Here is a 27,705-nt window from a genome sequence, read left to right on the forward strand (position 1 = left end):
GGTAATACAGAGAATTTTAGCAGGGTGTGGTTACAATAACAGCAGTAGGAGGAATAGATAACAAGGGTGTCAAAGGTAACCTAGAAAAACCGAGAGAGATAGCATAAGAGGATAAATGGCATGTAGGCGAAGTTTAGGGAAACACGATGAAGAAGCGGAAAGGATGATTACTCATGCACATGGGTATAAATGTCATGTATAGAATCTGTATTCGGATTCATTACTCCAGTACGTCGGAGGACCTTGAACGGTCTGAGGTCGTGATTGTTGTTGTTGTTGCTGCTGCTGCTGAGGATGCCATGCAGCGGAGAGAGCCATGTCGATAGAAAGCTGCTGACCAGGTCTAGCGGTGTCCATATCCTCACCATACGGGTGGGGCGTAGGTTCCATAGACATATGTGGCTGGTGATGCTGTGGTCGATGTTGTTGCTGGGTCTGTTGTTGCTGTTGTTGTACATGCATATGTTGCAGTGCGTGATTTCCTCCCATTGCGATGGGCTTCACATCGTACAAACTTTCTTGCTGCTGCTGCTGATGCTGGGGTTTGTCGTACACGGCGTTATCAGATACAGGAACCATATTTTGGTCCATGCCCATATCCATGAGAGACATCGTCTGCGTGGGCTGATGATGTTGCGATGACGAAGATGGACTACTATACGACTCGTTGCCAAAGGTATTCGTGGAATGGAAGTAAGCTGTTGGACTGCTGTTCACACCCTGAGGAACTGATGGTTGGGGTCCGAAAACAGGAGGAGTTGGATGGTGCCCATTGAACGTGGGAGTCGGAGGGTGTCCAGAGCTAGCGGCGCTGGCTGTGGCGAATGGAGATCCAGAAGACGATGGTGGCCCAGCAGAGTTCGAAAACGGACTTGAAACCGAGTTGTTGTATGCCATAGCGTCAGACGAAGAAGGACCGGCATCGAAGGGGGCCTGGTTATGCGTCTGGTCATACATTGTGTGAGCCTGATCAACAATTCGAGGAGTGAAGGGAACTTGAGTCGGCGAAAGTTGCTGTTGCTGAACTGGGTCGTGTTCGTGAACCCCGAAAAGCTTCCTCTGTATTGAGTCGTTTGAGGGTTGACCGAATGGCAAGGGATAGTCTGGGTCAGATCCAAGTCGTCGTCTATGCGGTTGGTCATTGGGCCGTGGTATTTGATCACCAAAGGATTCTGGTCTGGATCTCTGCATATCGTCTACATTTTCGATGACCTGCATCTTTTGCTTCTGTTGGAACGCTAAGACCGCCTCCGCAGTAGGGCCGTTTGAAGAAGGCAGAGGGCGAGGTATCGATGTCATGAGAGGACCCGAGACAGACTGGCCTCTTGATCGAGACGGGGAAGGGGCTTGTATATCTTTGCCAGCCCTGACGCGGATGCCTACCGTTGGATGTGTTTTCTTTGACTGTTTCCTGTCCCTTTCCTTGTCCTGCCCAGATTCTTTTTCTGCACTCCTTGCTGCCGCTGCAGACAGCCTGGCCGCCGTCACGGACAAAGCAAGATCAGTCTTTGACTGCTCGTTATGAAGCGGATGGTCTTGTGGGAAGCTTGCGAGCGCATTTGCCTGTCCAGAGCTTAACGGGACAGAGGTCACGTGTGTTGTAGACGAGGATCCTCCAGGGGAATCGAGCACAATACTATTGGCAAGAGGTTGCTGGAAATGCATGCTAGTTTGACGACCGTTTTGATTGTGGCCGAAGTCCAAATCAGATAGGGAGGTGTTGCCACCGCCAACTCCGTTTGCCATTGTCGAATAATTATGCGGTGCATCTACTCGTCGATTTTTGGTATGCAGCATACAGTTGATCACCGGTGCAAACTTACCTGCAAAAGCGTTTCCCAATTCCATTTCACCGTGTTTCCTTTTGAGCAAGTTCAGACCCCCCGTCCCATCACTGTGCAACGAAAGACGCCGGTATAGGGCCCCGATAACCTTTTTCTGGGCCTCTCCAACTCCGCGTCCAGGTCCAGCGCACATGTCAGATAACATATTGAGCCCCACACTCACGTCCTCCATCACCCCTTGTGCGCCATCGACAGAGAAAGCCAAAGCTGACAATGACGAACGTTTCGAATTGCCCTGACCCGCAACGAGAGCGGCGTGTGCGCAAATGACGACAGCATCAAACACAACTTTTTCCAAAGGGTAAAAGTCGAACATGGCAGGCAAGATTTCTAATGCAGTCGAGGAGTGAGAGCTGGTGCCCGAGTTTGCGATAGTGTTTGCATTCGGGATGGCGATCGAGTGCCCCTCCGTGATTCCTGGAAGCTTTGTCCGAAGATCTTGAAGTATGTTTGCAGCGCGTACGATGCACTGTCCCGCGTGCATTGTGGTTTGATACGCCACTGAGATCCCGCTAGGTGATGTAGTTGTGGTCGTTGTTGATGGTGGAGGAGACTGGGCAGCGACAGCTGACGTTGACGCGTTCCGGAGAAAGGGCGTGAAAACTTTTATGAGAAGCATGTTGGCCATTATGGACAGTTCGCAACTCTGCATTTTGAGAACGAGTTTGTGTCTTTCTTCGTCCCCAAGAGCCGGGATATTCGACTGAGATCCAGGAACCTCCGAGGCAGAAGAAAAAGAAAGTCTGAAAGTTAGGGGCAACCCCGATTGCCATCTCCTGATGTCGTCCTGAAGCGACGTTGCTTGGTCGAGCGTATATCCACAACAGCAATCAGGGCTCATAATTCGTGCCTTGATTGACTGAGCGATGTGGGCCAGCCTTGAAAAGGAAAAGATAGGCTGAGTTCAAAGCATTCGGTGAAGCGAATAGATAGCATACCTGTAGCGAGCATCAAGGTAAGATTGTTCTGTACCTGAAGTATCGGAATCACTGAATTGTGTTGAATGACAATGAGGCCGCTGAGTCGGGTTGCTACTGGTGAATTCATCGATATCCTCATGTTCGCCGTCATTGTGGTGTATGTGGAGGACGTTCGGGAGAACGGAACTCGAATCTAGAGATAAAGATCCAGAAAAAGGAAGCTTTGCAGAAGCACCCTTGGAAGATGTCGTATGTGGTTGCATACCCGAAGCGTCTGATGTAAACCTAAAAGCACAAATAAGACGATTCGTTAGTACAAGTTATTAGAAACAATTCACGTCAGAAGCGTCAAAATTGGGGAACACATACAGGTCCAATAAGGTAACGTGGCAGAGTAACATCCTCCTCCATTCCTCCCTGGTAGTTTTCCTTTCAGACCGTTCTCGCTCTTCGAAATCTTTTGTCTTCTCTCTCTCAGCCCCAACGACGTCCTTTTCTTTTCTTCGCTTTCCAATACCTGGCCCTGAAACGTTATGCCCCAAGCTGATAGTTCCCAGAGTGTTGCTCGTAGAATTCCCGACCCTACGAATGAGGCTGGAGGTGGAAAATTTTTCCGTTTCGAGTCCAATAGCACGGGCTGCCTTGATCGCTTTACCGACCTACCGAAAAACAATCCATGTCAGTATAAAACAAATAAGAAATACCCCGCCTCTTCGGGAAAAATGGAAGAACTGCAAAAGATATACATACCAAACCATGAACAGCCCCGCCATCATCCGCTCTCGTATCCTCTTTACCAATACCCCTGCCGGAGACGGAAGCGGACGATAGCAGCTGCAAGTATTCAACGCCTACAATGCAGGCCAGAACGGATTGCATTCGTTCCTTCTCTACCTCGTCCGACTTTTCCGTAGAAGCATCCAATGCTTCCCTATTGGTGTCCGAAGGCAAAGGGGAAGAAAGATGAGTTTCCCAGACGGTCAAGGCCTGCTGAGAGAGAGCGTAGAAGAATGCTGCGCTGTCTGTTGCGACAGATGTCGTTGGACTGGAGTTTCTTCCGAAGTTCGAGCTGGAGCTCGACGATATAGAGGAAGATGAGGATGAAGTGGACGCTAATGCCCCAATGGCGAGCACAGCACACATGGTCGAAAAGAAGGTCAACGACTCCTCGTCACCCGATTCCTCTGCTGCGGCCATCGATGACGATGAGGGATGCAACGGGGCGTCCTTATCCCGATTCGTACCACTGGAGCTCAGTTCTTCCATCTCAGCATCCTGCACATGCGAGGACGACGTTGAGTTGGCTCCAGCTTGCAGTCCGACAATTCCCCCGAAATATATTTGCCGCGCCCGCCGCGCCTCTTTTGCCTTCTCCTTCTTTTCGCGCTCCTTCCTTTCTCTCTCGCGCTCTCGTTCTCTTTCACGCTCCCTCTCCTGCCGACGTTTCACTCGCGCTTGGTAGGCCGGCCCAGAGCTGGGTCCGCTGAGGAGAGTGATACATCGATTTTCGAACGCCTTCCAGCTGGTCACAATGGCCTTTGCTGGAGAGTGCAGGCCATGAGTTGCAGTTCCACCTCTTCGAATTTGCCGGCTGTTTTCTCGCTGTTTAACCTTGCGCCTTCCAGCCATAGCACCGCCACCACCACCATCGTCCCCGTCTTCGTCGCCGGTCCACTGGTTCTCTCCACCCCTCCCACCCCAGTCCCAGGCTCCAGCCTCATCCATCCCGATTCGCGATGCATCCATGTTTATATCCGGTCCATCGTCAACACCGTCCAGATCTAAATCGGAGCTAAGTGGAAGCGGCAGCGGCAGAGGCCGCACTTTGAAAACTTCGCCTGCGCGGTCGAGAAGAGATTTGCATTGTTCTAGAGGCGGCAGAAGAGCGAGTAGGGCCGGAGTTACTTGGGGCTTGGTACTTGGGGCTTGTGACGAGGGCACGGGAGAGGGATTCGAGTGCGGGTTCGTAAGCGCAATGCTGTGTGAATTTTGAGGTTGGGTGTTGTGGGTGGGTGGGAAGATATAACCATTGACCGACGCGGTTGCGGATGAATTTGACGCGTTCGCGGTCGTTGCGGAACTAGCCGTATGATTTGAAATTGAGACGGCGCTTGGGGTGGAGGATGTGAAATGGTTTGTCGGTGACGTATGCGCGGGCTGTTGGAACGGGAACGCGGCGGATGAAGAGGGAGAAGAGCCTGGAGGTGGTATAGATGGTACCGGGTAGTAGATGCTCAGTGCTGGTAAGAGTAGCTGTGCATGTGCAGCAACAGCAGCTGACGACGAGCACAATGAGGAAGAAGTAGTATTTGAACCGGACGGTCCGGCACGGGCATGGTTCTGCGGCTGGTGGTATTGCGGAAAGTGGGCGACATTTGCCCTTTGGGCAAGTGGAGGAGTAGAGGACCGAGATTGAATGTGGGAGGTAGCATTCGAATCAATGTCTATGACAATCGAGCGCCCAAAACCACTATTATTATTGATGTTGGGGTTACTGTCGCTAGACTGCGGATAAGAAAAGTCGACATCGACGGTCGAGGGTTCCAATTTGATATAGCCCAAGTTGCCCACATTTGAGCCCGTTAGCGTGTTGTTTGTATGATGCGTATGTAATGGTGGACTAGGATTCGTCCGCGAATCCGAAGCCGATGAGGTGTTCGTAGTGGCGGTGGAAGAAATTCGTGGAATACCTAGATCAAGGTCTTCTAGCCAGATACTAGATACATCCTGTGGGGAAAGCATGAGTCGTGAGTCGTGAGTCGTAGATGGTGGCGCAGCGTAGTGGTGGTGATGTTGGTGCTGCGACGACGGTTGTTGAGATACAGACGTTGAATTTGCACTAAATGCAGGCGTGACATTGCTTGCTGCATTAGAAGCAGTTGTACTGCTGAGACTTGGGCCCGGCGTATATGAACCAGCAATTGGATATGCGGATTGAAAAGCAGGCGGTTGCTGCCCGTTGGTAATCATTTGTAGAATGGCTTCAACTTGAATAAGTCGATTATTCAAAGAATGCAAGTCCCTAAATTGAAAGAGATTCGCACTGCCTCTTCGAATGATGTAAAAAAAACCAATGCTCACACTTTCTCCGCTGCGGCAGGCGAATAAATACACCTCACAACCGTGTCGCGCTTCGTACAACTACCACAGGGAGCCCTTCTATCGCATTTGAGCTTTAAACGCTTGCACTACACATTTGAAAATGGAGAAAGTCAGCGGTGTTCATAGTTCGTTTCAAATAAGGACCGACGTACCTCAGCGCATACTACAGTGATTCTGGATCTGATTTGACTGGACGAAGATTGACATTATGATGCATCGGAGGCATAGAAGACAACTCACGGGCCCGTTGATGATGTGGGTGCATTCTGGGAGACTGTAGAGGACGAAGGATTGATGGGCTGGGCTGGAGGTACTGGAGACTCCATGGGTTGGGGGAGGAGGGATTGTATTGTGGGCGTGAGTGCTTGATATCTATTCTAACAGCCCAACACCTCAGGGTCAGTGTGACTCTGTCACAAAGATCAAGATCTCGCCCTTGCCGCGGCTCGTGCCGTGTTGCTATTAGCTTCCGTATCCCGATTTGGGAGATCCATGTCACCCCCCTTTCTTAGGCACAATAACGTCACATACGCTCGGCCCGTCATGTTTTCTCTCACAGTTCGCTCGCCAATCGCTTGCAAGTCCAGAAATGTGATCACTTCCGCCCCCTTTCATCCACCCGTTGTCCATGGATCTCTCCTTCTCGTTTCGGCCGCCCAACCTATGATATACGCGTTTGGTCTGAGCAACGTTAGACCTGTCAAGTAGCTCCCACACCAACATCATCGCCATCCATATCAACAACTACGGCTTGCGCACCCAATCAATTTGTATCCGCAGAAAGTATGTAGGTCGAGGTTAATCCATCACCAAGATCCTTTTATCAAGCTTAATTCATTTCAACACACGCCAATGACGGGCCACGCCGATATCATCCTAATACTCGTCTGACACCGAAAGGGTTCAACCTCCTCCTGGACTTCCGCCCCATTCGACGATACAATTGCATCTTTGCATACATTCACTTGACAACCTGAAACGGAACTCTCTCGAAATAGGAACATGAACCCCCGTAGTCAAGTGGCGGTAGGGCATCATGCCGTCCCGTATATCTGTGAGCCTCGAGGCTTAGGTTTCTCCCCAGGGACGTGGCACTACATTACCATGGCCTTCAGAACTGTAGAACCAACTGCCATAACAATCCACAGCCGAAAATTAAGGCCCTTATTATATCTTGAAGTCATATCAATTTAATTGACATGTCATACTCAGTTCAAATCTGAGTCTTCATTTTTTTTTAAAAAAAGAGGCGATAACATCGACGAATGGTACTGTCTCGGTGCAAAATTCCTCCCCAGGTACTTCCCATATCTTCTGAAAGTTTCTTCACGTTCAATTTTCACTGTGAATGCGGCAAGCTAGTTAGGCAATCAAATTTCGAATAAATGGCATAGCGGACGATATAAACCTATCACCATGTCATGATACGCACCCAATCATGAGTTTGGGTGGTGTTATCCAACAAGCGCCACTGACACTAATCGACATACAGGCTCACATTCTATCCTTTAGAAAATAAATTCGCATTATTCCAGGTTTCTGTCTTTCACATCGTTTTGAGAAAATATCTTCGATTACGAATACTCAACAATGTCGCAAAGATTCGTCCTCATCTGACAGCGACATAGCTACCCTCGCCACCTCCCTACAATGCACAAACCCGCAGTCCCTGAAACCAACCGAGTACCTGACGCAGCCACGGCGGCCACACGTAGTGACATCCTGATGATGGATACCGTACATATCTCAAATTCTCGTTCGTGTACTTGCCACATTATAAGTTAACGTCAACATAATTTAATCGCAAGCGTTTATTCACGCATAAGTAAATATACAACCCATTGACGCTCCCCGCTTCCGCACCCGTCTCCTCTGATAGAAGCGGTGACGACAGCGCTTTCACCACGCTCGCAAGTTTCCGGGAGCAGGCATGCCAGGATCCAGGAAGACCACTGCGAAGTGACAAGTGATAAATCGACGTATGCACAGCGCACGGTTATTCTTGGCCACTCCCGCCACGATTTCCGTAACAGTTCCTCCATAGATTTTCGGATTCAGCGTTACGGATTTGTCATGCCGTTTTGTATACTGTCGAGCGCCGGAAAGTTGTATACGGATGACGAACCTCAATCTACAAATACAGTACATAACATATCTCACTCACCCAGAAACATATCTCGTTTCCGAGTTACGACCCCCTCCAGACCCCCTCCATATTACCCGGGACGCTCGCCCGAGTACATTACGACAACGTCTTGAGTATATCTCACACTGTCTCCCTGTTTTGTTCAAAGTGGCATTAAGTTCAGAAGTCTATAAAATGCCTTCGACGATTACTCAGTCTAAAAAAGACTTAAAGCACTTATTTAAGACCTTCCCCATCTCCCCAAATCACCGAACGTAAAGAATAAAAATATCCACCGCTTTTCTTGGGTAGGACATGCGCGTTGTTTCTTACTTTTTCACCACATAACTCAAAATCCAAAAATAGGTTGAATTGTGCTGTGGAATTGATTGCCTTAAAAAAGTCAGTTTCGTGCTTGTACGTGTTCACGGGTAAACTTTCTGGTGCTTACATATATAGCGCCATGGTCTATAGTTGGGGGAAGAGAGCGTGATAGATGGTGGCTAGCCTTTATATCAACAAGTCGGGACCGGTCTCGGATTCTTCAAAGCGCTCCAACAATATTGATGGGTACGGATGAATATAAGTACCCTAGCACTAACAAATAATTGCTCAGGTAAAATCAGTTGTAATGGGTTTAGTCGGCCTCAGTTTCTTGTGCGTAAATCATCGTGATCCTGTGGAATGTGGACCTCAAATGAACTAATGAACACGGATGTAATACTCGTAAACATGCAGAAGTATGACCTGTGTTCTTTTGATAGCATTTCATTTCCTCTTCATCTCTCGCGAGCCTTTCATCTAGAAATTAATCGCTCTCATTTCATTGGACTCTGCGATAAAAAAATCACACGGTGAAACTTGACGAGAAGAAGAAGGCAACGTGGTATCGACTCGTGTTCCCTCCATTACTACATGAACCTTTCGATCGAGGCGTAGAGCTTATATTCCGGATAGCCTATTATTTGACTGCAATGATCGGTTTGCCGTCGCATACCAGAGCCACAGCGCGATTATTGCTGACTAGCGCCGTAACATTGACGGTCCCGAGACACAAGCTTCAATGGTCCCCTTGCGCAAGCGCCGGAGCCAGATACGCAGTATCTCCTGCAGATTAGATTGCAAACGAAGTTCTCTAGAGAGGACCCTGTTTACGATGGGTCCTCCGTACGACACGTGTATTCATTTGAGCCATCATACGTCCGAAGTTTCAATCAATGGGCTTCTAAGACTTTGGCGACAAACCAGTAAGGTAGTATTTCGTGAAGATAAGCAGGGATTAGTTTTCCACATTCATGAGGATTTCTACGATAGATTGACCCCTTACTTACACAGGAGATTTCAGTCTAACGGTGAGCCGTCACCTCAACTCCCACCTCCCTCCCTCGCATGCGGCAAGCGTCAAAGTAAGATACCATTTTTCGGGGTCACTTTACGCAGTAGAGATAAATATAGCGGCGGCATTTCATTTACATACGACCAAAACTTATAAATAACCACCATGGTGCTCATAGGCATTCACTAATCTCCAAAGGTTTGAGTGACATCCATCAATCATTTTTCCAACTGAAATACTAATTGCAATTCAATTGAAGGTTTTAAGCCTTTCTCACATGCACGAGGCTTGAATGCAGAGACGGACAGGTTTTCTGCACATTCCGTCAACCTACAAATGGTTCTGAACCGTCTTCGATTTCCCCCCTCAAGGTTGATTCTTTTTCATTCTCCACATTCAAGCTTCCGATTTCAATGAATCAATGTGAAGGTTCCGAAGGTTCCCCAGATAGTCGGCAATCTCCTCGGCCTCCTCGGCATTGCAATGCCGTTAAGATGCCGTCGCAGGGTCGGCTCACAATAGAGAGACAAAATAAGCGACCGCAAAATGCCTGAAGGACTGACAACGCTGGATTGATTCCAGCGTGGTTTATACTTGAAATCCCGTTATATATAGAACCTACCGAAAGAAATGGATATCAATAAAATACGTATTTCATCTCGGATCCGGCACATGCTAGGGCGCTCGATAGCAGCCTGCCTTTTCCCTCAAAGCACAAAGCTCCAGTTTATCTGAACTCAGGGCAGTAGTTCCGGCTGCATAACGGTGGAGGGGGGTCTAAAATGACTATCATTGTCAATGTCGCATTGATCTTATTCGGACCGATACCGCGTGATTCCGTGCAAGGTATACTCGCCAATCGGAACTTACTGAAGTTGACCTGACCATACGATGGTGGAATGATGGTCTCGATGGCAGTACTCAGCTGTGCGTTTTGAAGTATTTAGTACTTCTGCGGATAATTAATGGATCAATCGAGCTCTTGTACTTTCATACCCGTAGCTGCTATCGAATCTTAGCGACCTTCTTGATTAAATTGCCATATCACATTTCTCTTGTTCTTTCGCCCGAAGCCCCAAATCGGCATATATCCACCTTGTTAATATTCGATTGGCCTAATACAAATTTTCAACTCTGGAAAACACAATTCAGCGAGTGCAACACCATCTCAAATTATCAGAGCTCCACCTATCGGTTGGAAGCTTCTTGAAACTCTTGGACCGACCGGTCCCGGTATTAAGCAGGAGAAATCTGGGGGGGTTAATTGTCCTCTATACCCGGATCATCCTCGTCAGTAAGGTAACCGCAGAGTTTATTCCATGCTGTATCACGGCACTTAAGACTCGCTGGCTGTAGACCAAGTATTTGTACAAGCTTATAACAGATCAGATCCTATAAAAGCGGGGACAGGCTCTGCCGTCGAAGTCAGGAAGTTGTTCCACGAATCGATATTGAACAGATCCAAGGATATGCATACACGTACGTTCCTCAAGTCTGCTATTAATGTAGATAATGGGTGTACTGTATGTCCTTTACCCAAGCAGTGCTTTACAGACTTACAGTTCCAAAATCTCAAACAGTTTTAAGCCTCTTCATCGAGTAGACGACGCGTTCCTTAAGCTACTACAAGCTGTCAAATAGAGTGACGGAACCATGAGTATTGACATTTCAAAACCATATAATAGAGTAATGTTTATGGAAATTATGATATTGACCCTCGGCGTCTTTGTCACCGAGGTATGTGCCTGAGAAGACAGCGATAGGGATTGCCACCAGAAAGGTCTGATCTAGCTTAAAGAAGCCCTTCTGAGGATTTTACAAACAGGTGTGTACCAACTGGACGCCTTGGGTCACAGACCTACTAGACGACGTGGGCACGACCAAAGACATGCTTGAAGTAACGGGCTACTAGTGTCAGTGCACATGAGAACTGAATAGAGAATCGGTGACTTCTAAACGACGCCACTCTCTCATGACAGGCTTCTTTATCAAGGACGTGACTTTGACGTCTGGCTCATGACATATCTTGCAAGCAGTCTAAATGCGCATGATACTCTCCGGAGCTACTGTTCTAAGCAATCTCGTGAGCCGCGAAGGGGATAGACGGTACGATGTGCGGCCAATGACTTATCTATCAAAGATAAGGGAGCCAGAGGTGCATTTAGTTACAGTAAGCCTGAGCAAGGCACGGGTTGAGTGGTAAGCTTAATCCAGTGGTCAGTAACTAGGGACATGTGCATATATATTACTATTAGACAGTACTACCAAAAGAATCTCGTACCCTTTTTTTGCATCTTCTCAGCAGTATGAAAAGGCATCGTGCGGTGTTCATGAATAACCTATATTTCATACCAACCAGTGGCAACCACCTGTAGTTTTTACTGTTTTAAAACTTGTATTTTTCTATGTTGGGTGGGAGATTGTGCGTATATACGACGTGCAATAAGCAAGGAACTTCATGAGGTAATATCAAGCTCTCTTTAGCTGGTTGGTAAAGTCAGAATAGCCCGAACCCTACTGGTCGACAAGCACGACGCCTTGCATTCTATGCTTCTGGCACACACTACTTCAAAAACTAGGCGGGTTTAAATACAACACCTGCAGTAAAAGTAAATAATTTCTCACTTCTAGAACGACAAGAAACAGAGTGGGAACTCGTGAATTAGCACCCTGGGCACAATCACACATTTAGACAACACTAGCTTGCAACTCTGTGGTCTATAACGTTGGATGAGATACCTGCGTCCCAAAGGAGCTTTTATCGAGCCTATCAGCAACTTCCTATGCGCCATTAGGTATGACCAAGTGCGTCTGGGCTTTGGACAAGCGCTCATTGACACGTGTACGATGCTTGAAATCTCTCAAATATACATGAAAGTCTTCACGGTTTGATTATCTCAAACCTTACCTAAATGATTCAATGTATACAATGTAGAAGAGCAGAGAGACTAATATTTACTGTGCATGTTCACTGATGCCAATCAATGTATTTAATGCGCTCGTCATACGTTTGGCGAGAAACAATGTCAAGCCTGTACATCGGACTCTGACATCATTGCTCACAGTCGTCAATGTGGTTCAGCTTCCACATTTTTCTTTCCCTCTAATCCCCTCGGATCTTTGGACAATGTCCAATCTCTTCTCGAGCACTGATCAGTGACAAATGGATTATAGCTTTTCCAGTAAAGCCACCCTAGACACTGTTTGGCATGGTACTCGAGATATGATTGATGACGATGCGGTCATGAAAGAATACGCAGTGTCACTGTCGACTACTCGTGGTAGATCAAGTCAGGGTGAGGCGGTCCTGGAAAGCAGAAACGTGTGACGCAGCATCGCTCAGTTCTAGGTTGAAAAGGTCAGTGCGAACCTCTGGGAAAAAATCAGAAACTGTTCATAAGCCATAGGATAAGCCATAATATAAAGGAAAAAACACTATTGCAACATTCTTTTACACCAAATCCACTCTGATTAGCGATGCTGGCGGCGTTTCGAATGCCCAAAATGGTAGGATTTCCATATATGAATAGATCATTGCCTGAAGAGGGTATAATCAAATTTGATCGACAGATAGCGGGTACGCAGCGTCTATTCCCTACTGGCCCACAAATTAGAGCAGATGGCATACTAGAGGAAAGGAGTATAAGAATAAAAGTGTATAATCAATGACAACATGCAAACAAAAATGCGGTTAGACTTTGAGCAGTAGCCTTTAATTACGATCAGAAAATACTGACCGTTCAAGCTTCAAGGCTTCAAAGCTACAACTGTACCATCATATTATCATATCATAATCATATCATGTAATAGAGGGGTTGTAATGTTCTTCCGACATTTTGCGACGTGTCTGGGAATATGAAGTTTCACGGTTCAAGTTCACAGAAGGTGTCAGTGGTGCTTTGTCCGAGGATGCATATGCAATGCTGCAGAGTCTCCGACGACCTCGGTGCTCCTGTAGATTTACAGGGTTACCATCAGCTTAGTGTAGGGATCCAGTTTTATTGTACAATTGTGGAAGCTGGATAGATTATATGGTCACGTTCGTTCAACGTTGAACATGATGCCCTCATTGCGATATAAGAATACTATGAAGTGTAGCGGTTTGTCTTCAAATCGTAATCGACTTGCCCTTATGATATCTGTAAGATCAATAGGTCAACGGCTGAAAATATAAAGTACCAGATGAATGCAAGACCCCCTTTTCACTTTCACAAACATTTCACAACTGCTTCAAGAATAGATGAGATTTCCAACGCCTAGGCTTCGGGGACAAGCACGGGGAGGGGTTAAAAGAAAACAAAAGAAGTTTCAGGAAATGATTGTATCCACACAACAAGCCGCACAAATTGCAACCACACCTACCCACCCACGCAATTAATGAATTAACATTGTTCAAAGCAACTCGATCAATTCACTGTAAGCCAATCTTTTTTCCCGTCCATTATTTTTGGACATGCCGCCGGTAAATACTGTACCACGAAGTTTCGATTCGAACTGTCGAGATGTGGTGTACAAGATTCAGATGTGAAGGAAAAGAAAGATTTCGCACAGATTACAGTGCCGTTCACTTTATAGGTGTGTACCCGGTCCAGCGACAAGAATGCGGCCGAAAGTTTGAGATGAGCATATTCTTGAGAAACTTGACGTTTACATACATGCGTTTCACTGCAGTTTTTGGTTTCCGTCAAGCTAGCCCTGCTTTGTCTTTGGTGAGGGCTTCGAGTGCCAGTGCACGATGATATTTTACATCACATTTCACGACTCACAAGATCGGTCCGAGGAGCGAGTTGCAAGTGGGGCGTAACGGCTAGCATAGCGCAGCGCAGCAAGCCAGGGCCAGGAGATATGAATGTGCAAGCTTGAAGCCCGATACGTGAAGAATAGCATTTTAGGGTTGAGAATATTAATATTCACAGCGATGGTTTGCCTGTGTGGAAAAAATGAAACTTAAACCCAAAAGATGGCTCCACTTTAAACAGGAGAGTAACATCGCGGTTTTCTACGCGTGCCAATAGTCAGGTAGCAGAAGGACGGCAGAAGGAATGAAGAAAAATGCATCAGGTGATATCGATATTCGATACCGTGCCATTCCGTAACGGGGGCAAATTAAAGCTCTTAAAGGTTTAAAGCCTTTTCAAGCCTTGAGGCAAACCAGCCGTCACTCGATATCGGACGACCTGTCAGCTGATATGTCGAAGAAGGCACACCGTCGCTGCTGTTCGATAGAAGCCATATTGTACACGCTGGGGAATGTTGACACATCGTACCTACTTATCTGGTGATGTTCGACAGATGTCCTGTAAAGTAACATCCGGGGTTGTAACATATTTAACATGCGGTTTTGCATCGTGGCCGTTCGTAAATGTGAACGGATCATGAATCTGAGAGCGAAATGAAGTGGATCCATGGCTGCTCAGGTTCAAGCTCTGTGATTTATGTTGGAGTATACGGATTGCAGAAGATGGGTTTTGCCCTTTAGCGAGATATTTTGAAGATTTGAACACCCGTTCATGTTAGATTTGTTGGTTGTTTCGAAACACATCTGAAAAAGATCCTGTTGAAGAGTGAAAAGACAGAGTTAGACATACATGGCAAAGAATGAAAGCCGCAGATGTCTCCTTGAATCAAGGAGTATAGAGACCCACAAACACAAGTACATCTTTTGACTTTTTAATTTGAATATATCGATACATCGGATAGTATGAGCATTAGTATTTTAATGGATGATACGTAATGAAATGAAGAACGCGCCAGATAACGGGAATCACTCTGAATATGGGTCCGCCTCCGATTCTTCTTCCATACGATCCCTTTCTTCTTCAACATACTTCTGCATCAAGCCGACTACCTTGCGCAGATTTTGACTAAATTTGGCCGATATCGGAACTACATCCAATAGTCGCCCGTCAGGCAGCGTCATAGACGTCGTAACATACTCTTCAAGAACCCTGAGTTTCTCTTTAGCCTGTTCAACAGCGGCTGGGTCCCCGTCACTAGCCAGGAGGTCTGCTTTATTGGCAAGCACAAGCCTAGCCTTCTCGCTCATTCCGGGCTGATACTTTTCCAGCTCGTCTCGAAGTACGGAAAGCTCGTCCCAGGGCTTTTCCATGGAGAAATCTACGACGTATACAAGCGCCAGTGATCGCTCCATAGAACGCAAGAACGCATGACCCAAACCGACATTTTCTGACGCGCGAGAAATGAGTCCAGGGTTATCCGCAATGGTGAACCGGAACGTCTCGAAGACGTCAAAGTGGTGGCCTGGTTTCAGCGGAGATGTTAAGTTGGCGGGGAGCTCCTCTGTGATCTGGTTTCGCGTAGGAGACATGGCGTAGTCGCCTCGCTCGATCTTTTCTTGTTCTTCGAGTTCCTCTTTCCATGTTTCCTCGTGCACTGTTTGCCCGGAGATGGAGCCTTCGAATGTGCCGTCTTCTGCTACGCGCACGATTCCAACGACGGGGTTCAGTGTCGTGAAGGCGTATGACGCGACTTCGCTCTTCGCCCGTCCGCCTGTGAGGGCTCGAAGTAATGTGCTTTTGCCGGCGTTTGGCATCCCAACGAGGCCGATGTCGGCTAGCAGTTTTAGCTCCAGGGAGAGTGTCACTCGCTCGCCTTCGATTCCTCGCGTTGCGAATTTGGGTGAACGGTTCTCGGCAGATACGAAGTGAGGGTTTCCTAGCCCCCCAAGGCCGCCCGAAGCAACGAGATGACCTAGGTTTTCTCGATGTCGCGTGCCAAGTGGTGCATTGACAGGTTTTTCAAAAATTTCCTCTTTGTCGAGGTCGAGGTAGATCGGTTCTTCCATAGCTTTTCTTCTGCTTTCGTACCTCCGTACCCTCTCAGAATTGTAATATGCCTCCTCCGCCTCTAAGAACGAGTCTCGTTCGATATTCACATCGTGGTGTTCAGGATAATGCACCCATCGTTTATCCCGCATTTTTTCGCGTTTCTCAGAGGGAGACAGGCCCTGCAACGACTCTTCCTCTGACTCCCAAGCGTCCTTCGCCCGTCGCGGGTCGTCCCAAGGAAGCTGTCTAACGACTGTCCCAACAGGCACTTTTATCACGTACGGTGCCCCGGCTTTGCCATTCTGCCACGTCCCCTGCCCGTGAGCGCCGTTTTCACCTCTGACCTTCTTGGGCACGGTGCTTAGCGTTGTGAGAGTCGAAGTTGGGAGTATGTACACGTCTCCTCCGCGCCCGCCGTCCCCTCCGGAAGGTGGACCGAAAGGTTTGAACTTTTCTCTGTGGAACGCGGCGCAGCCAGAACCTCCCGTTCCTAACCTGGGATATCAATTGTGGATCCCGGCTTGTACACAATGTACTCGGGACGGCGCACCTCCTCTAACTGTCACTATGACATTATCGAGAAATGATTGCCCCTATTGTAGTCAATTGTCAATGATGTGTCCATAGAGAATGGGATATGGCATTCTCTGACTCCTTGTCTCCGTTTCCAGTCTGTTTTGCGTCGTCTTCGAAAGGTCTCGAGGTCATCACTTGTGTACGCGGGTGTTTCAGGTTTTTCTTGACTTGATACGTGTCGATGACAGTATGAAAATGGATTTTGCTTCTGATGGATACAAATAGACCGTAGAAGAGGAGGGAGACGGGACATGAAGAGAAGATACGAAATTTGGTGTACGTTGGCTTTCGCGGCGGGTCGAAAAGTGACTTGAAATTCAGAAATAAACCAGTCATGTGATCAAGGCTCCAGGTGAACGCGTGGTGGGGACGCGCGTCGCGTCGCTGACAGCCATATGAAGAATTCCGATATACAGGATGGTGTGTCTAAGTTCAGTCAAGCTTTCGGAATTCGCAGTCTAGCTAATGAGGGATTCGTGCACTACTAAGTCGGTGGTCTCTCCCGTGACCCGGGCAGGCAGGTCATACTCGGGATCATATGATAACTCAGAGAGATTCGACGCAACGTCGTCCTCGTCACTATCTTCCGTCGTCAGTGTTTCATAAGAACCTGCATCTTCATCTGTCTCCTAATGACATATCAGTATTAATTTGAAGCGCATATAATGAAAAACTTACGACTGCAGAGCCCTCCGACGTCGTAGAATCTGTTTCATAATCTACATCATGTTCTGTGCGGACTCGCTCCTGTCGTATAAATTATATGAATGACAAACTGAAAAGACAGGAGAACCTATATTCTAACCTTGCTGCTATACCAAATAGGTACGTCTATAGCATGTCGTTCCATGGAAATCAGAAGAAGGTCGACGTCGTAGTACACATCGCGGATGTCGAGCGTTCAAGTTACTCCAGCCGCCGCGATCTGAAGAAGTTGTATTGTAACGCTCTTGTCGATATCGTTACTCAATTTTTCCGATACTCTGGTTGTTGCTGGGATCTGTCTAGCCCAATGGTTTCCTAAAGACCACTTATGGATGACGTGTAGTGATTTAAGCGGGCGCCTACGCGGGTGAATCATATCAGATGTCGAGCCGAATATCACTGGTATATGGGTCCAAAGAAAGCCGATATCGGCGGAGAATTCAATAGTAAGGTCTAGTAGATCTGGAAGGAAGGGCTCTTGGTCATCCTGGGGAACGGTCGTGTTGCCGAAATAAGTGAACAAGATTTCTGGTTCATATTCTGTAAAATCGCTTCCCAAGAGTTCCAATTTACGGATTGAGGGCATAGCTTTCAGCGCAACTATGATATCTTCCCCGTCGCTTTGAATGTTTTTTAAGGTCAAAGATGTGAGATTGCACGTGGATTTTTTCAAAAATGAGTGAATTTGTGCATGAGGTAGAATGGTACCCCTCGTATTCAGTTCCAAATGAGATAAGACTGGGAATTCCATTGACACGAGTATGTTTGACATGTAGCCAGTTTCACTTTCCAATTTGAAGGATTTCATCGTTTGATTTGCTTTTAAATTGGAGGGGATGAGTTCACCGAAAGAGTTGATCAGGTTTAGTGAGCATTCGATCAGCAGTGGGCATGCAGCCAATATGTCGAAAATTTGTTGCATCGATATAACAGCCCCTTCGAAGTGAGTAACATTTTTCCAGTCAATCGATATGGCTTCAAGAGCACATCTATTCAGGTAAACGCGAATATTGTGAAGTTGCGTGTTGTCCAAGTGGAATACGCCACTATACTCACAATTATGGTACGAAGACCAAGGAAAGTCAGATGTCACTCTCAGTCTCTGAAGGATCGGGGTATTTCCGCGCAAGTAAGGTAATACCGTGCGTGAACAATTGATTTCCAACTCGCGACATTGGAAAAGATGTCCATTAATGAGAGTCGCAAGAGATTTGAGTTCATCAGAGGTGGAGTGAGTACGGTCAGTTAGAGAGAGAGTTCGGTCAAAGACTTCGCGCTTCGAATATAGGAAGATTGTCAGTGGCAGTTCGCCTGTCCTGTCGAACCAGCCTTTGACGACATCAAAATAGGATATATTATTTCGCAGAATCGGGCCTATGTTGATTGAAATTTGACTCCATAAATAGGGAGAACTCCAGGCGACATTTCTCCAAGTTCTGCACACAGCGCCAAAGGTGAATGGGGTTGTGACTGGTTTTGATTCTTGCAAACCCAGACGACTACCTATGCGCGCATTCGGCAGAGCTAACTGGAATATCATGGCTGAAACCTCAGGAGGAAATCGGCGTACTATGGGCTCGTGCACCATGTTTTTACTCTCACGCAATGCTCGATGTCGATTTAGCAATTCGTGAAGGTCCTTCTGTGCCTTGCCAATAAGTGCCTCTAAAAGGGCCATTTCCCGGCATGGAGTGCACGGTTGTCCGTCAAGCAGCAAGCAAGATCCGGGGTCATTATCAGAACATTCCTTCGGTACCGCACAGCTGGAGCATCCTGTATAGAGCATTTAGGCAGGCTGGACGGAGAATGGTCAATGCAGTGTATATATTGACAGCACAATGCCGATGGTTCATCAGTTTATATCATCTCATTAAGACTGCAGATTGAACGTGCCTGAGAACACACTGAATACTTCTAACGTAGGATGTACGCTTTCGCCGATCGAAGAAGAAACAATGTTTAAATGTAGATTGAAATTGATTGAAGAGGTGCAATGCTGACTCGGATTTATTAAGGTTCATAAATTATAACTGAGCTTAAATCTAATCGATGATCACTGGACATGCCGCACTTGAGTGACCTTTAACGTAACGCAGTGTAACCACTACTTTCTTTTCTTTTCTAGCACATTTCTGGCGGTATGTTTTCACTTCTTGTTTGCCAAATATTTTTGTTACTGATTGTAAATTGGGCTCATAGATTGCATTATTTTACAGGTATACAGGTCGTGGGATTGACTGAAACCAATGACTTTGGGAGGTTGTGCCTTTTCTCTTCCTCCCACGTGAATTAACACCGGGTTCCGGGTGTCATCTATCGTCGATATTGCTTAAATGCCTCACTGTTGTCCCCAGAGTTCTCCTCTTTTTCTATCATCTTCGTAGAATGAAGCCCAACTCGTACCCAGAACCCCCACCGTTCCAATGGGACCCATATCCTGTGCGCGTTCCACTCCCGGTCTATCCCCCTACAGAGCCTCTACCGCATCCACTGCCTTCTTTGCCTTCACCACCTCGCCAACCAAATTTCTCCGCTCCCTACACGTTAACTACCCATCTTTTTCCGGCATGCTATCTGCGCAGTACGCGCCCTGCACCAGTTCCAACGCCTCCATCACCCAGCCTGTCGAAGGATGAGAGGAAACAGTTTCTGAAGGAGACCAGGAAAGAGTTGGATCGGCTTAGAACTTTCAAAGAAACGGACGGCTATCCCAGAGTCCTGTGGAACTGTGTCAATCGATACGTTAAAAATGGGTTGAATGAAAAGCAGGCAAATGCAGGGGTTACACTTTTCTTCGCTCATGCCAATGGGTTCCCGAAAGAGGTGTGCTTTAACGTTGGAGATGCTGTGAAACCCGTTCGTTAATACGAGGTCTGTCAGATATTCGAGCCCACGTTGGCTCATCTCCTTTCTTCTCCAGCTGCGGCTGTGATTGACGAGGTATGGGTATGGGAGTCTATCCAGCACGGCGACGCAGCACTCATTAACGCTCCCTCTGCTTCTGGTTTATGTACGTATTCCTACCCCACCATACGTCCTTTCTCTAACCATATGTTATCTACAAGTCGACTGGCAAGACAACGGACGTGACATTTCCAACTTTCTGCTGTATTTCATGCCTTCTTCTTCTACCGCGTCGACCCTGCCCACACATCTCCCACGCGTCTCGACTGAGTGCACTGCGACACGCGCACGGTCCGGGTTCGCGTCGCGTAATCTTATCGCAATTGGCCACTCATATGGCGGGTGCACCTCGTCAGTGCTAACTGCCCTTTTTTCTCGTGTTCATCCAACTAACTTTCTCGTGCGTTCGATTCGTGTGGCCTTACTGTACTGAACTCCACAGTGCATTGGCGGCCATACTTTATCCAAGTCTCTTCAAGGCACTGTATCTCATCGACCCAGTAATTCTCAGCCCGACACCTCCTCCCCCTCTTCCTGCGGGCACGACTCCTTCAGGAGACCTGGCGCTCGGTGCTTTGAGTCGAAGAGACGGTTGGGAAAGTCGGTAAGTCGCATTCTTCAATCATACCTACCCTTCCATACACAACTGTCCACAGGGAAGAAGCCCTCGCGTCCTTTTCGCAGAACCCATTCTTCAAGGCATGGGATCCCGAAGTACTCAAGATATACATCGAGTGCGGGACACATTTTGTTGAGCAGGAGTCTGGAAAACGTACACTCAGGCTCAAGATGCCGGGTGTGCAAGAGGCGGTCGTGTTCGTGGAGGTGCATACGGAGAAAGAGGTGTTTCATTTGCTTGGGAGTGGTGGGTTCGAGGGGCTGTCGTCGTCAGAGAAAGAGGCACCAGACAGTAGCCAGAAGAAAAAGAAAACGATAGACGACATCCCGATTCGGTGGTGCGTGCCTGGTAAACCCGGGGCGCGGGAGCTGCGCGATGAGGTTGGGGGTACGCAGCAGCGTGTGTGGCTGCGGTCGATGCGCTCGCACTGGACGGGCAGAGGGCGGGGTGTACGGGATACGAATGTGAGGATTTTGGGTGGGGGGCATTTGGTGAGTTTGCATTTTGGGGCGGGTTGTAATTGATTTGTTGATATCTTGTAGATCCCGCAGGAAGCGCCAAAGGAACTTGGTATGTCCCTCTATGACCTTTCCCATTGTTAGGTGTTAAGTGGTTACTCTAGCGGATGATTTGGGAGAGTACATCCTTGAACTCAGCTCTTCTGAATATCCTTCGTCTATCTCTCCTTCGGATACGCCACGGACACGTCAGTTCAATGTCAAGGCGAGTCTTTAGGTGTGCGGAGAAGCTGTTATGGTAGTCTGGTGTATGTAAGTTGTAATCGCTGGGGCTTACGCGTTGTGGTGATGATGGAGCTCATGGTGAGTTTCTTTCTGGTCGGATATAGCGTACGGCTGACCAGGATGAAATTGTAGCGTGTTTAACTGCAGTCGATTGTAGAATGTAAAAGTAATTGTTCAGACAATCTATTTTAGAAGCCTGTACTACAAATGGCTGTGGTGGGGGGTGTAGCGCGCGTGGCGCTTATCTAGTTAAGGCAATAGCGTGGTATAATATGTGAGATGGACTGAAAAATCTTGCAAGATTCAGAAGTCTATTCCCCAATGTTGCTCTTCGGGATAGCCCCTAGCCCCTATTTCATTCCCCACGTGGACGCGTATAAATCGAAAATTTCGAAGGCATAAATCTTGCCAGTTAATTCTTACCTTGCCACAGTCATCTTCCTGCTCTCATCACTTGGCAACGCGTATATAGTCTCATCCGGGGCTGTAGTGCTGAATTGAATTGTGAGGAGTGTTTCCTCTCAGCTCAATCGAACTGAACATAGTTGAATCTGACTCTGACCCCTTGCACTTTGACCCTGTTTTTGGGACCCCAGTGAGCTTGGGGACCTTGGGGCACTGATTTTACATAATAGAAACAGCCTCGTGCACACCTGTATAAAAAGCGCTGTGTTTTTGTTCGTTCTTTTTCAGGTTTTTCATCCCCGCGCGCTCGACGCGTGAATTTACGAAAGGTTACAACTCGAAATCAAACCCTATCTTGGCGCTTTTCGACTTGAAGCTTGAAGCTTTACTGCTCTACTATATCTCGTCCCTTTCCCTTCATTTCTCGTAATCAAACCATCTGTGAGTACGATCATGACTTGATTGGCTTTTTCTCTATCTGTCACCTTTTTTCGACTGCTCTAACGATACTCCACTTTCAAATCAAATCACAGGGCCCAAAAGCCAAAAGTGCACACAATGCCACCGAAAACATCATTACACTGCAACCAACACGCAGAGCATCTCAAAACGCAGGGAAACGAGCTGTTCCAACAGGGCCAGTACAAGCCTGCGCATCGCAAGTATACTGAAGCGATCAAAGCTGATCCGGGCAATGCTATTTATTATGCGAATCGCGCTGCCTGCAATTTGGCTATGAAAGAGTGGGTTTGCATGCTTTTTTTTGGTTTTGATATGATCGTTGAATGCTTTTTTGGTAGTTATTTGGATGCGTCGTCAGACGCGTCAAAGGCGCGTATTAAACTACCTTCTCGCTGGATTTTTGGTTCCATTACTAATACCTTGCATTCATATTCGTTTAGGCTACAGAGTTGGACCCAAACTACGCCAAAGCATGGTCGCGACTCGCAACTGCCGCCTTCCACATGTCATCCTATCCAAAAAGTATCAACGCATGGGAGACAGCGCTCAAGTGTCTTCCCCCGGTAGAGCAATCAAGTGAGACGGACAAGAAGCTTCGTGCGCAGTTCAAGGCGGGCTTGGCGCAAGCGAAGAAAGCTGGCGAGAAACCGTTCGTGAAAGAGGAGCATACGCGTGTGTATTCAGAGGATGCGGCTAAGGAGCTGCCGTGGCATCGTGCTGCGGCTATGGAGAGTGAGATTGTTTCGCAGATGAAGATATCTTGTGTATGTCGATTTTTTATCCGTTTCTTTTTGATGAAATTTTTATCGTGTTTTGGATGCTTGCGACATTCAGGCTATTGTGATTCTTCAAGCTTATCGAGTATGTTTGACCGCTGTAACGTCCATGATCAACCTCTGAATTATGTTCTTTTTGTCAGGAATTCAAAACTGCAGTTGAAGATATGAAGAAAATTAAAAAAATAGGCGAGGTAAACGGGAGGCCCAGGCTTTACGGAAAATCAGGAGTAAGCTTCACGTTTGGACACTGCGATATGTCACTGACTTAAATCAGACTCTGGAAGGCATTTGCAACGGGATTATGTCTGACCCTCGAGTATTCCATCTTGACTGTACAGACTGGAGTGACAAGTATAACCAGCAAGGCAAGCATTAGTTTCTATTCTGAATAAATTACAGGTTGGCTGATGGTTTTATTGTTATTTTTTCAGTGATTTTCGAAGCGTCTGCATTCAACGCCTGGCAAGACGGGGGCGCTAAAGTAGTCAAGGCTGAAGCTCCGAAACGACTCAAACGAGAAGGATGGAGCAAACTTCGTCCTGCATTATCCGTCACTGTTCGGTATGTCTCGTCTCCGAGTAACTCATGTCGACTTTTTTTACTGTGATTGGCGCTAATCTTTGCTGCTACAGGGCTTGGATTATTGCCGGGTTTGTGGGCGGATCCATTGGAAAGTACGCCGCTGCAATGGAATATCACTCTCGTGCACTGGAAGTTCTTGAATGGGGTGAACGTACATGGCAAAATGTACCTTTCACCGAGAGAGGCGTCATGTTCCGTAAAACTTTCATTCGGGCGGTGAAGCGTATGAAGCTGTCTTCTATGCACAATGTAAGCTCCTAAATTACCTTGTTTTCAAAAATTTTCCCCCAACTTAGAAGAAATGCTGATCCGCTTTTGGGTGATTGTGCATTTGCTAGTGCATTGTCAACAATGTGGAAGGTGTCGACTTTACGGTTGAAGATATGGCGGATTTGGCGCGCGACATTATCACCGACGTTGAGGCTAATCCACCCCTGCCGGAGTATCCGGGCGAACCTCTCGATCTAACCTTCACATTCGGATATTACATTTACCCCAAAGCTGCAGCTCTCTCGTACGTCATTTATTCGGTTTGCAATTTGGCTAGAAATTTGAAAATCTCACTCTCGTCGTATTTTTATAGAACCCTTGCCTGGCACTACATGCAGCTTGGGCATAAAGCGACTACAGCCGACGACGCTCAAGCTGCGTATTCTCAATCAGCAGATTACTACATGCAAGCTGCCCAAATCTACCCACCTGACGAGGAGCAAATGCTTATCTACTATAAAGTCGCGGTGGAGGCGTACTGGTTCTCGCCCGAAGGAAAGACGCTCGAAGAGGTTCTTCCTACCTTAATGACGATTTACGAGCGACTGCCGCACGTCGTCAGGATATGGGAACACTCGGCGCTGGCGAGCAGTCGAGATTCACAAGTTGTTTATGCTCTTGATTTTATGACGCGCTGCGGGGAGGCACTAGAGAGTGGAAAGATTACTAAGAAAAGCTTTGTCAGGCCAAAGGATATGGTGAGTGCGGTTTAAAGTCACTCTTCATGGCACAATGCCATTGTTTGTCTGATTTTCTGACCCCCCTGACGTTTTGCAGGAGAAGCAGTTTAAATGGAAAGCAGAGAAATATGTTTATATATGATGATAAGCCTGAGACGAACCGAAGTCACTGTTGATTTTTGTAACTCCTCGTTGAATGATATTCTCGACTACAAATCCTATTTTACTTCTTGGTGCGGATGGGTGTTAAGTATCAGTAGCAAAGATATCTGGTAAACATCAAGAAGTTGGAACTTAACCCAGACAATGTACTAGAAAAGAAAAGAAAAGAGTGGGTACACACTGCGTTACGTTGAAGGTCACTTCACCCCAAGTGCGGCGTGTCCAGTGATCATCGATTAGATTTAAGCTCAGTTATAATTTATGAACCTTAATAAATCGAGTCAGCATTGCACCTCTTCAATCAATTTCAATCTACATTTAAACATTGTTTCTTCTTCGATCGGCGAAAGCGTACATCCTACGTTAGAAGTATTCAGTGTGTTCTCAGGCACGTTCAATCTGCAGTCTTAATGAGATGATATAAACTGATGAACCATCGGCATTGTGCTGTCAATATAAACACTGCATAGACCTTCTCCGTCCAGCCTGCCTAAATGCTCTATACAGGATGCTCCAGCTGTGCGGTACCGAAGGAATGTTCTGATAATGACCCCGGATCTTGCTCGCTGCTTGACGGACAACCGTGCTCTCCATGCCGGGAAATGGCCCTTTTAGAGGCACTTATTGGCAAGGCACAGAAGGACCTTCACGAATTGCTAAATCGACATCGAGCATTGCGTGAGAGTAAAAACATGGTGCACGAGCCGATAATACACCAACTTCCTCCTGAGGTTTCAGCCATGATATTCCAGTTAGCACTCCCAAACCCGCGCAAAGGTAGTCGTCCGGGTTTGCAAGTGACAAGACCAGTCACAACCCCATTCACTTTTGGCGCTGTGTGCAAAACCTGGAGAAATGTCGCCTGGAGCTCTCCCTATTTATGGAGTCAAATTCCAATCAACATAGGCCCAATTATCGAAAATAACACCTCCTATTTCGATGTCGTTAAAGGTTGGTTCGACAGGACGGGAGGACTGCCTCTGACAATCTACGTGTACTCAAAGCGACAAGTTTCTGACCAAACTCGCTTCCTGTCTTACCATGCTCATGCCACCTCTCATGACCTCAAACCCCTTGCGACTCTCATTAATAAACACCTTTACCAATGTCGCGAGTTGGAAATCGATTGTTCGGGGACAGTGTTACCTCACCTGCGCGGAAATGCCCCCATCCTTCAGAATCTGAGAATCATATCCGACGTTCACTGGAGTCAGCACCAGATTAGTGATGCCAGTCGGTATGCTGACCTCATTCACTTCGACAACACGGATCTTCAAAATATTCGCGTTTCTCTTCATAGATGTCCTTTAAAAGCCCTTTCGGTTAATTCGGAAGCTATCACTCACTTCGAAGGGGCTTTTACATCTATACAGGAGTTTTTGGAGATATTGGATGCCGCCCCACAACTGGTCGAATGCTCGTGGAATCTGATCGAACCTTCTCGTGCTCACACATCCGTTGTAAAAGCACACCAAACGATAAAATCATTCAAATTGAAGTGCAGCACCCATGAGATGGAAAAAATATTTTCGTCATTGGCACTTCCAGTTTTATCTCATTTGGAACTGGATACCAGGCGTACCATTCTACCTCATGCACAAATTCACTTACTTTTGAAAACATCCACGTGCAATCTCACATCTTTGACCTTAAAAAACATTCAAAGCGACGGGGAAGATATCATAGCTGCGCTGAAAGCTATGCCCTCAATCCGTAAATTGGAACTCTTGGGAAGCGATTTTACAGATTACGAACCAGAAGTCTTGTTCATTTACTTGGGCGCAACGACTGTTCCACAAGATGACCAAGAGCCCTTTCTTCCAGATCTACAAGACCTTACTATTGAATTCTATGCCGATACCGGCTTTCCTTGGACCCATATACCAGTGATATTTGGCACAACGTCTGATATGATTCACCCGCGTAGGCGCCCGCTTAAATCACTACATATCATCCATAAGTGGTCTTTAGGAAACCATTGGGCTAGACAGATCCCTGCAAAATCTAGAATAAAGGAAACCGTGAGTAACGATATCGACAAAAGCATTACAATACAACTGCTTCAGATCGCGGCGGCTGGAGTAACGCTCGACTTCCGCGATGTGTACTACGACCTCGACCTTCTTCTGATTTCCATGGAACGATATGCCATAGACGTACCGAGTTGGTATAATAGCAAGGTCGGCATATAGGTTCTCCTGTCTTTTCAGTTTGTCATTCATATAATTTATACGACAGGAGCGAGTCCGTACAGAACATGATGTAGATTATGAAACAGATTCTGCGGCGTCGGAGGGTTCTGCAGTCGTAAGTTTTTCACTACATGCGCTTCGAATTAATATTGATATGTCATTAGGAGACAGATGAAGATGCAGGTTCTTATGAAACACTGTCGACTGAAGACAGTGACGAGGACGACGTTGCGTCGAATCTCTCTGAGTTATCATATGATCCCGAGTATGACCTGCCTGTCCGGGTCACGGGAGAGACCACCGACTTAGTGTACGAACCCCCTTTAGAAGCCCCACGGAGGATGAGATTCCCAGAATAATAAAGTTCGTGTATGTATTTCGTTTTACATTATAGATTATTGATAACGCTGAAGAGACTTCCATCATATCCAGAACCTTGGCATGGTTGGAAAACGACAAAGACTCAGTAACAGTACTCGTCATAAGTATTTCATCTGATAATCTTCGGTTA

The 27,705-nt window shown here is 47.0% G+C and overlaps 6 protein-coding genes across 6 annotated transcripts; 3 read left to right on the plus strand and 3 right to left on the minus strand.

Moving 5' to 3' along the window:
• Positions 1-192: 192 nt before the first annotated feature.
• Positions 193-6,192, minus strand: JR316_0013226 (uncharacterized protein; the record flags this gene model as incomplete). Its single annotated transcript, XM_047898838.1, has 7 exons — positions 193-2,722; positions 2,783-3,049; positions 3,134-3,423; positions 3,515-5,786; positions 5,846-5,952; positions 6,019-6,055; positions 6,107-6,192. The coding sequence occupies 7 exons, from the start codon at positions 6,190-6,192 to the stop codon at positions 193-195; spliced, it is 5,589 nt and encodes a 1,862-aa protein (XP_047742386.1).
• An 8,899-nt stretch (positions 6,193-15,091) lies between these two features.
• JR316_0013227 (putative GTP-binding protein P8A3.11c, mitochondrial) lies at positions 15,092-17,541 on the minus strand (the record flags this gene model as incomplete). The annotated part of the gene is made up of 6 exons (XM_047898839.1): positions 15,092-16,605; positions 16,666-16,708; positions 16,768-17,000; positions 17,302-17,320; positions 17,370-17,438; positions 17,497-17,541. 6 exons carry the CDS (start codon positions 17,539-17,541, stop codon positions 15,092-15,094), a joined length of 1,923 nt encoding a protein of 640 aa, XP_047742387.1.
• A 51-nt stretch (positions 17,542-17,592) lies between these two features.
• JR316_0013228 (uncharacterized protein) lies at positions 17,593-19,074 on the minus strand (the record flags this gene model as incomplete). The annotated part of the gene is made up of 1 exon (XM_047898840.1): positions 17,593-19,074. The coding sequence occupies one exon, from the start codon at positions 19,072-19,074 to the stop codon at positions 17,593-17,595; it is 1,482 nt and encodes a 493-aa protein (XP_047742388.1).
• A 707-nt stretch (positions 19,075-19,781) lies between these two features.
• Positions 19,782-21,654, plus strand: JR316_0013229 (Abhydrolase domain-containing protein mpaH; the record flags this gene model as incomplete). Its single annotated transcript, XM_047898841.1, has 7 exons — positions 19,782-20,219; positions 20,277-20,406; positions 20,462-20,651; positions 20,743-20,904; positions 20,957-21,410; positions 21,462-21,489; positions 21,542-21,654. The coding sequence occupies 7 exons, from the start codon at positions 19,782-19,784 to the stop codon at positions 21,652-21,654; spliced, it is 1,515 nt and encodes a 504-aa protein (XP_047742389.1).
• Positions 21,655-22,625: 971 nt separating this feature from the next.
• JR316_0013230 (Small glutamine-rich tetratricopeptide repeat-containing protein 2) lies at positions 22,626-24,873 on the plus strand (the record flags this gene model as incomplete). The annotated part of the gene is made up of 9 exons (XM_047898842.1): positions 22,626-22,814; positions 22,970-23,293; positions 23,364-23,390; positions 23,449-23,535; positions 23,583-23,652; positions 23,740-23,869; positions 23,941-24,139; positions 24,229-24,404; positions 24,474-24,873. 9 exons carry the CDS (start codon positions 22,626-22,628, stop codon positions 24,871-24,873), a joined length of 1,602 nt encoding a protein of 533 aa, XP_047742390.1.
• Positions 24,874-25,496: 623 nt separating this feature from the next.
• Positions 25,497-27,553, plus strand: JR316_0013231 (uncharacterized protein; the record flags this gene model as incomplete). Its single annotated transcript, XM_047898843.1, has 3 exons — positions 25,497-27,182; positions 27,241-27,309; positions 27,359-27,553. The coding sequence occupies 3 exons, from the start codon at positions 25,497-25,499 to the stop codon at positions 27,551-27,553; spliced, it is 1,950 nt and encodes a 649-aa protein (XP_047742391.1).
• Positions 27,554-27,705: the final 152 nt, after the last annotated feature.

The sequence above is a fragment of the Psilocybe cubensis genome, chromosome 13 (genome assembly GCF_017499595.1).
Source record: "Psilocybe cubensis strain MGC-MH-2018 chromosome 13, whole genome shotgun sequence".
NCBI lineage: Eukaryota > Fungi > Basidiomycota > Agaricomycetes > Agaricales > Agrocybaceae > Psilocybe > Psilocybe cubensis.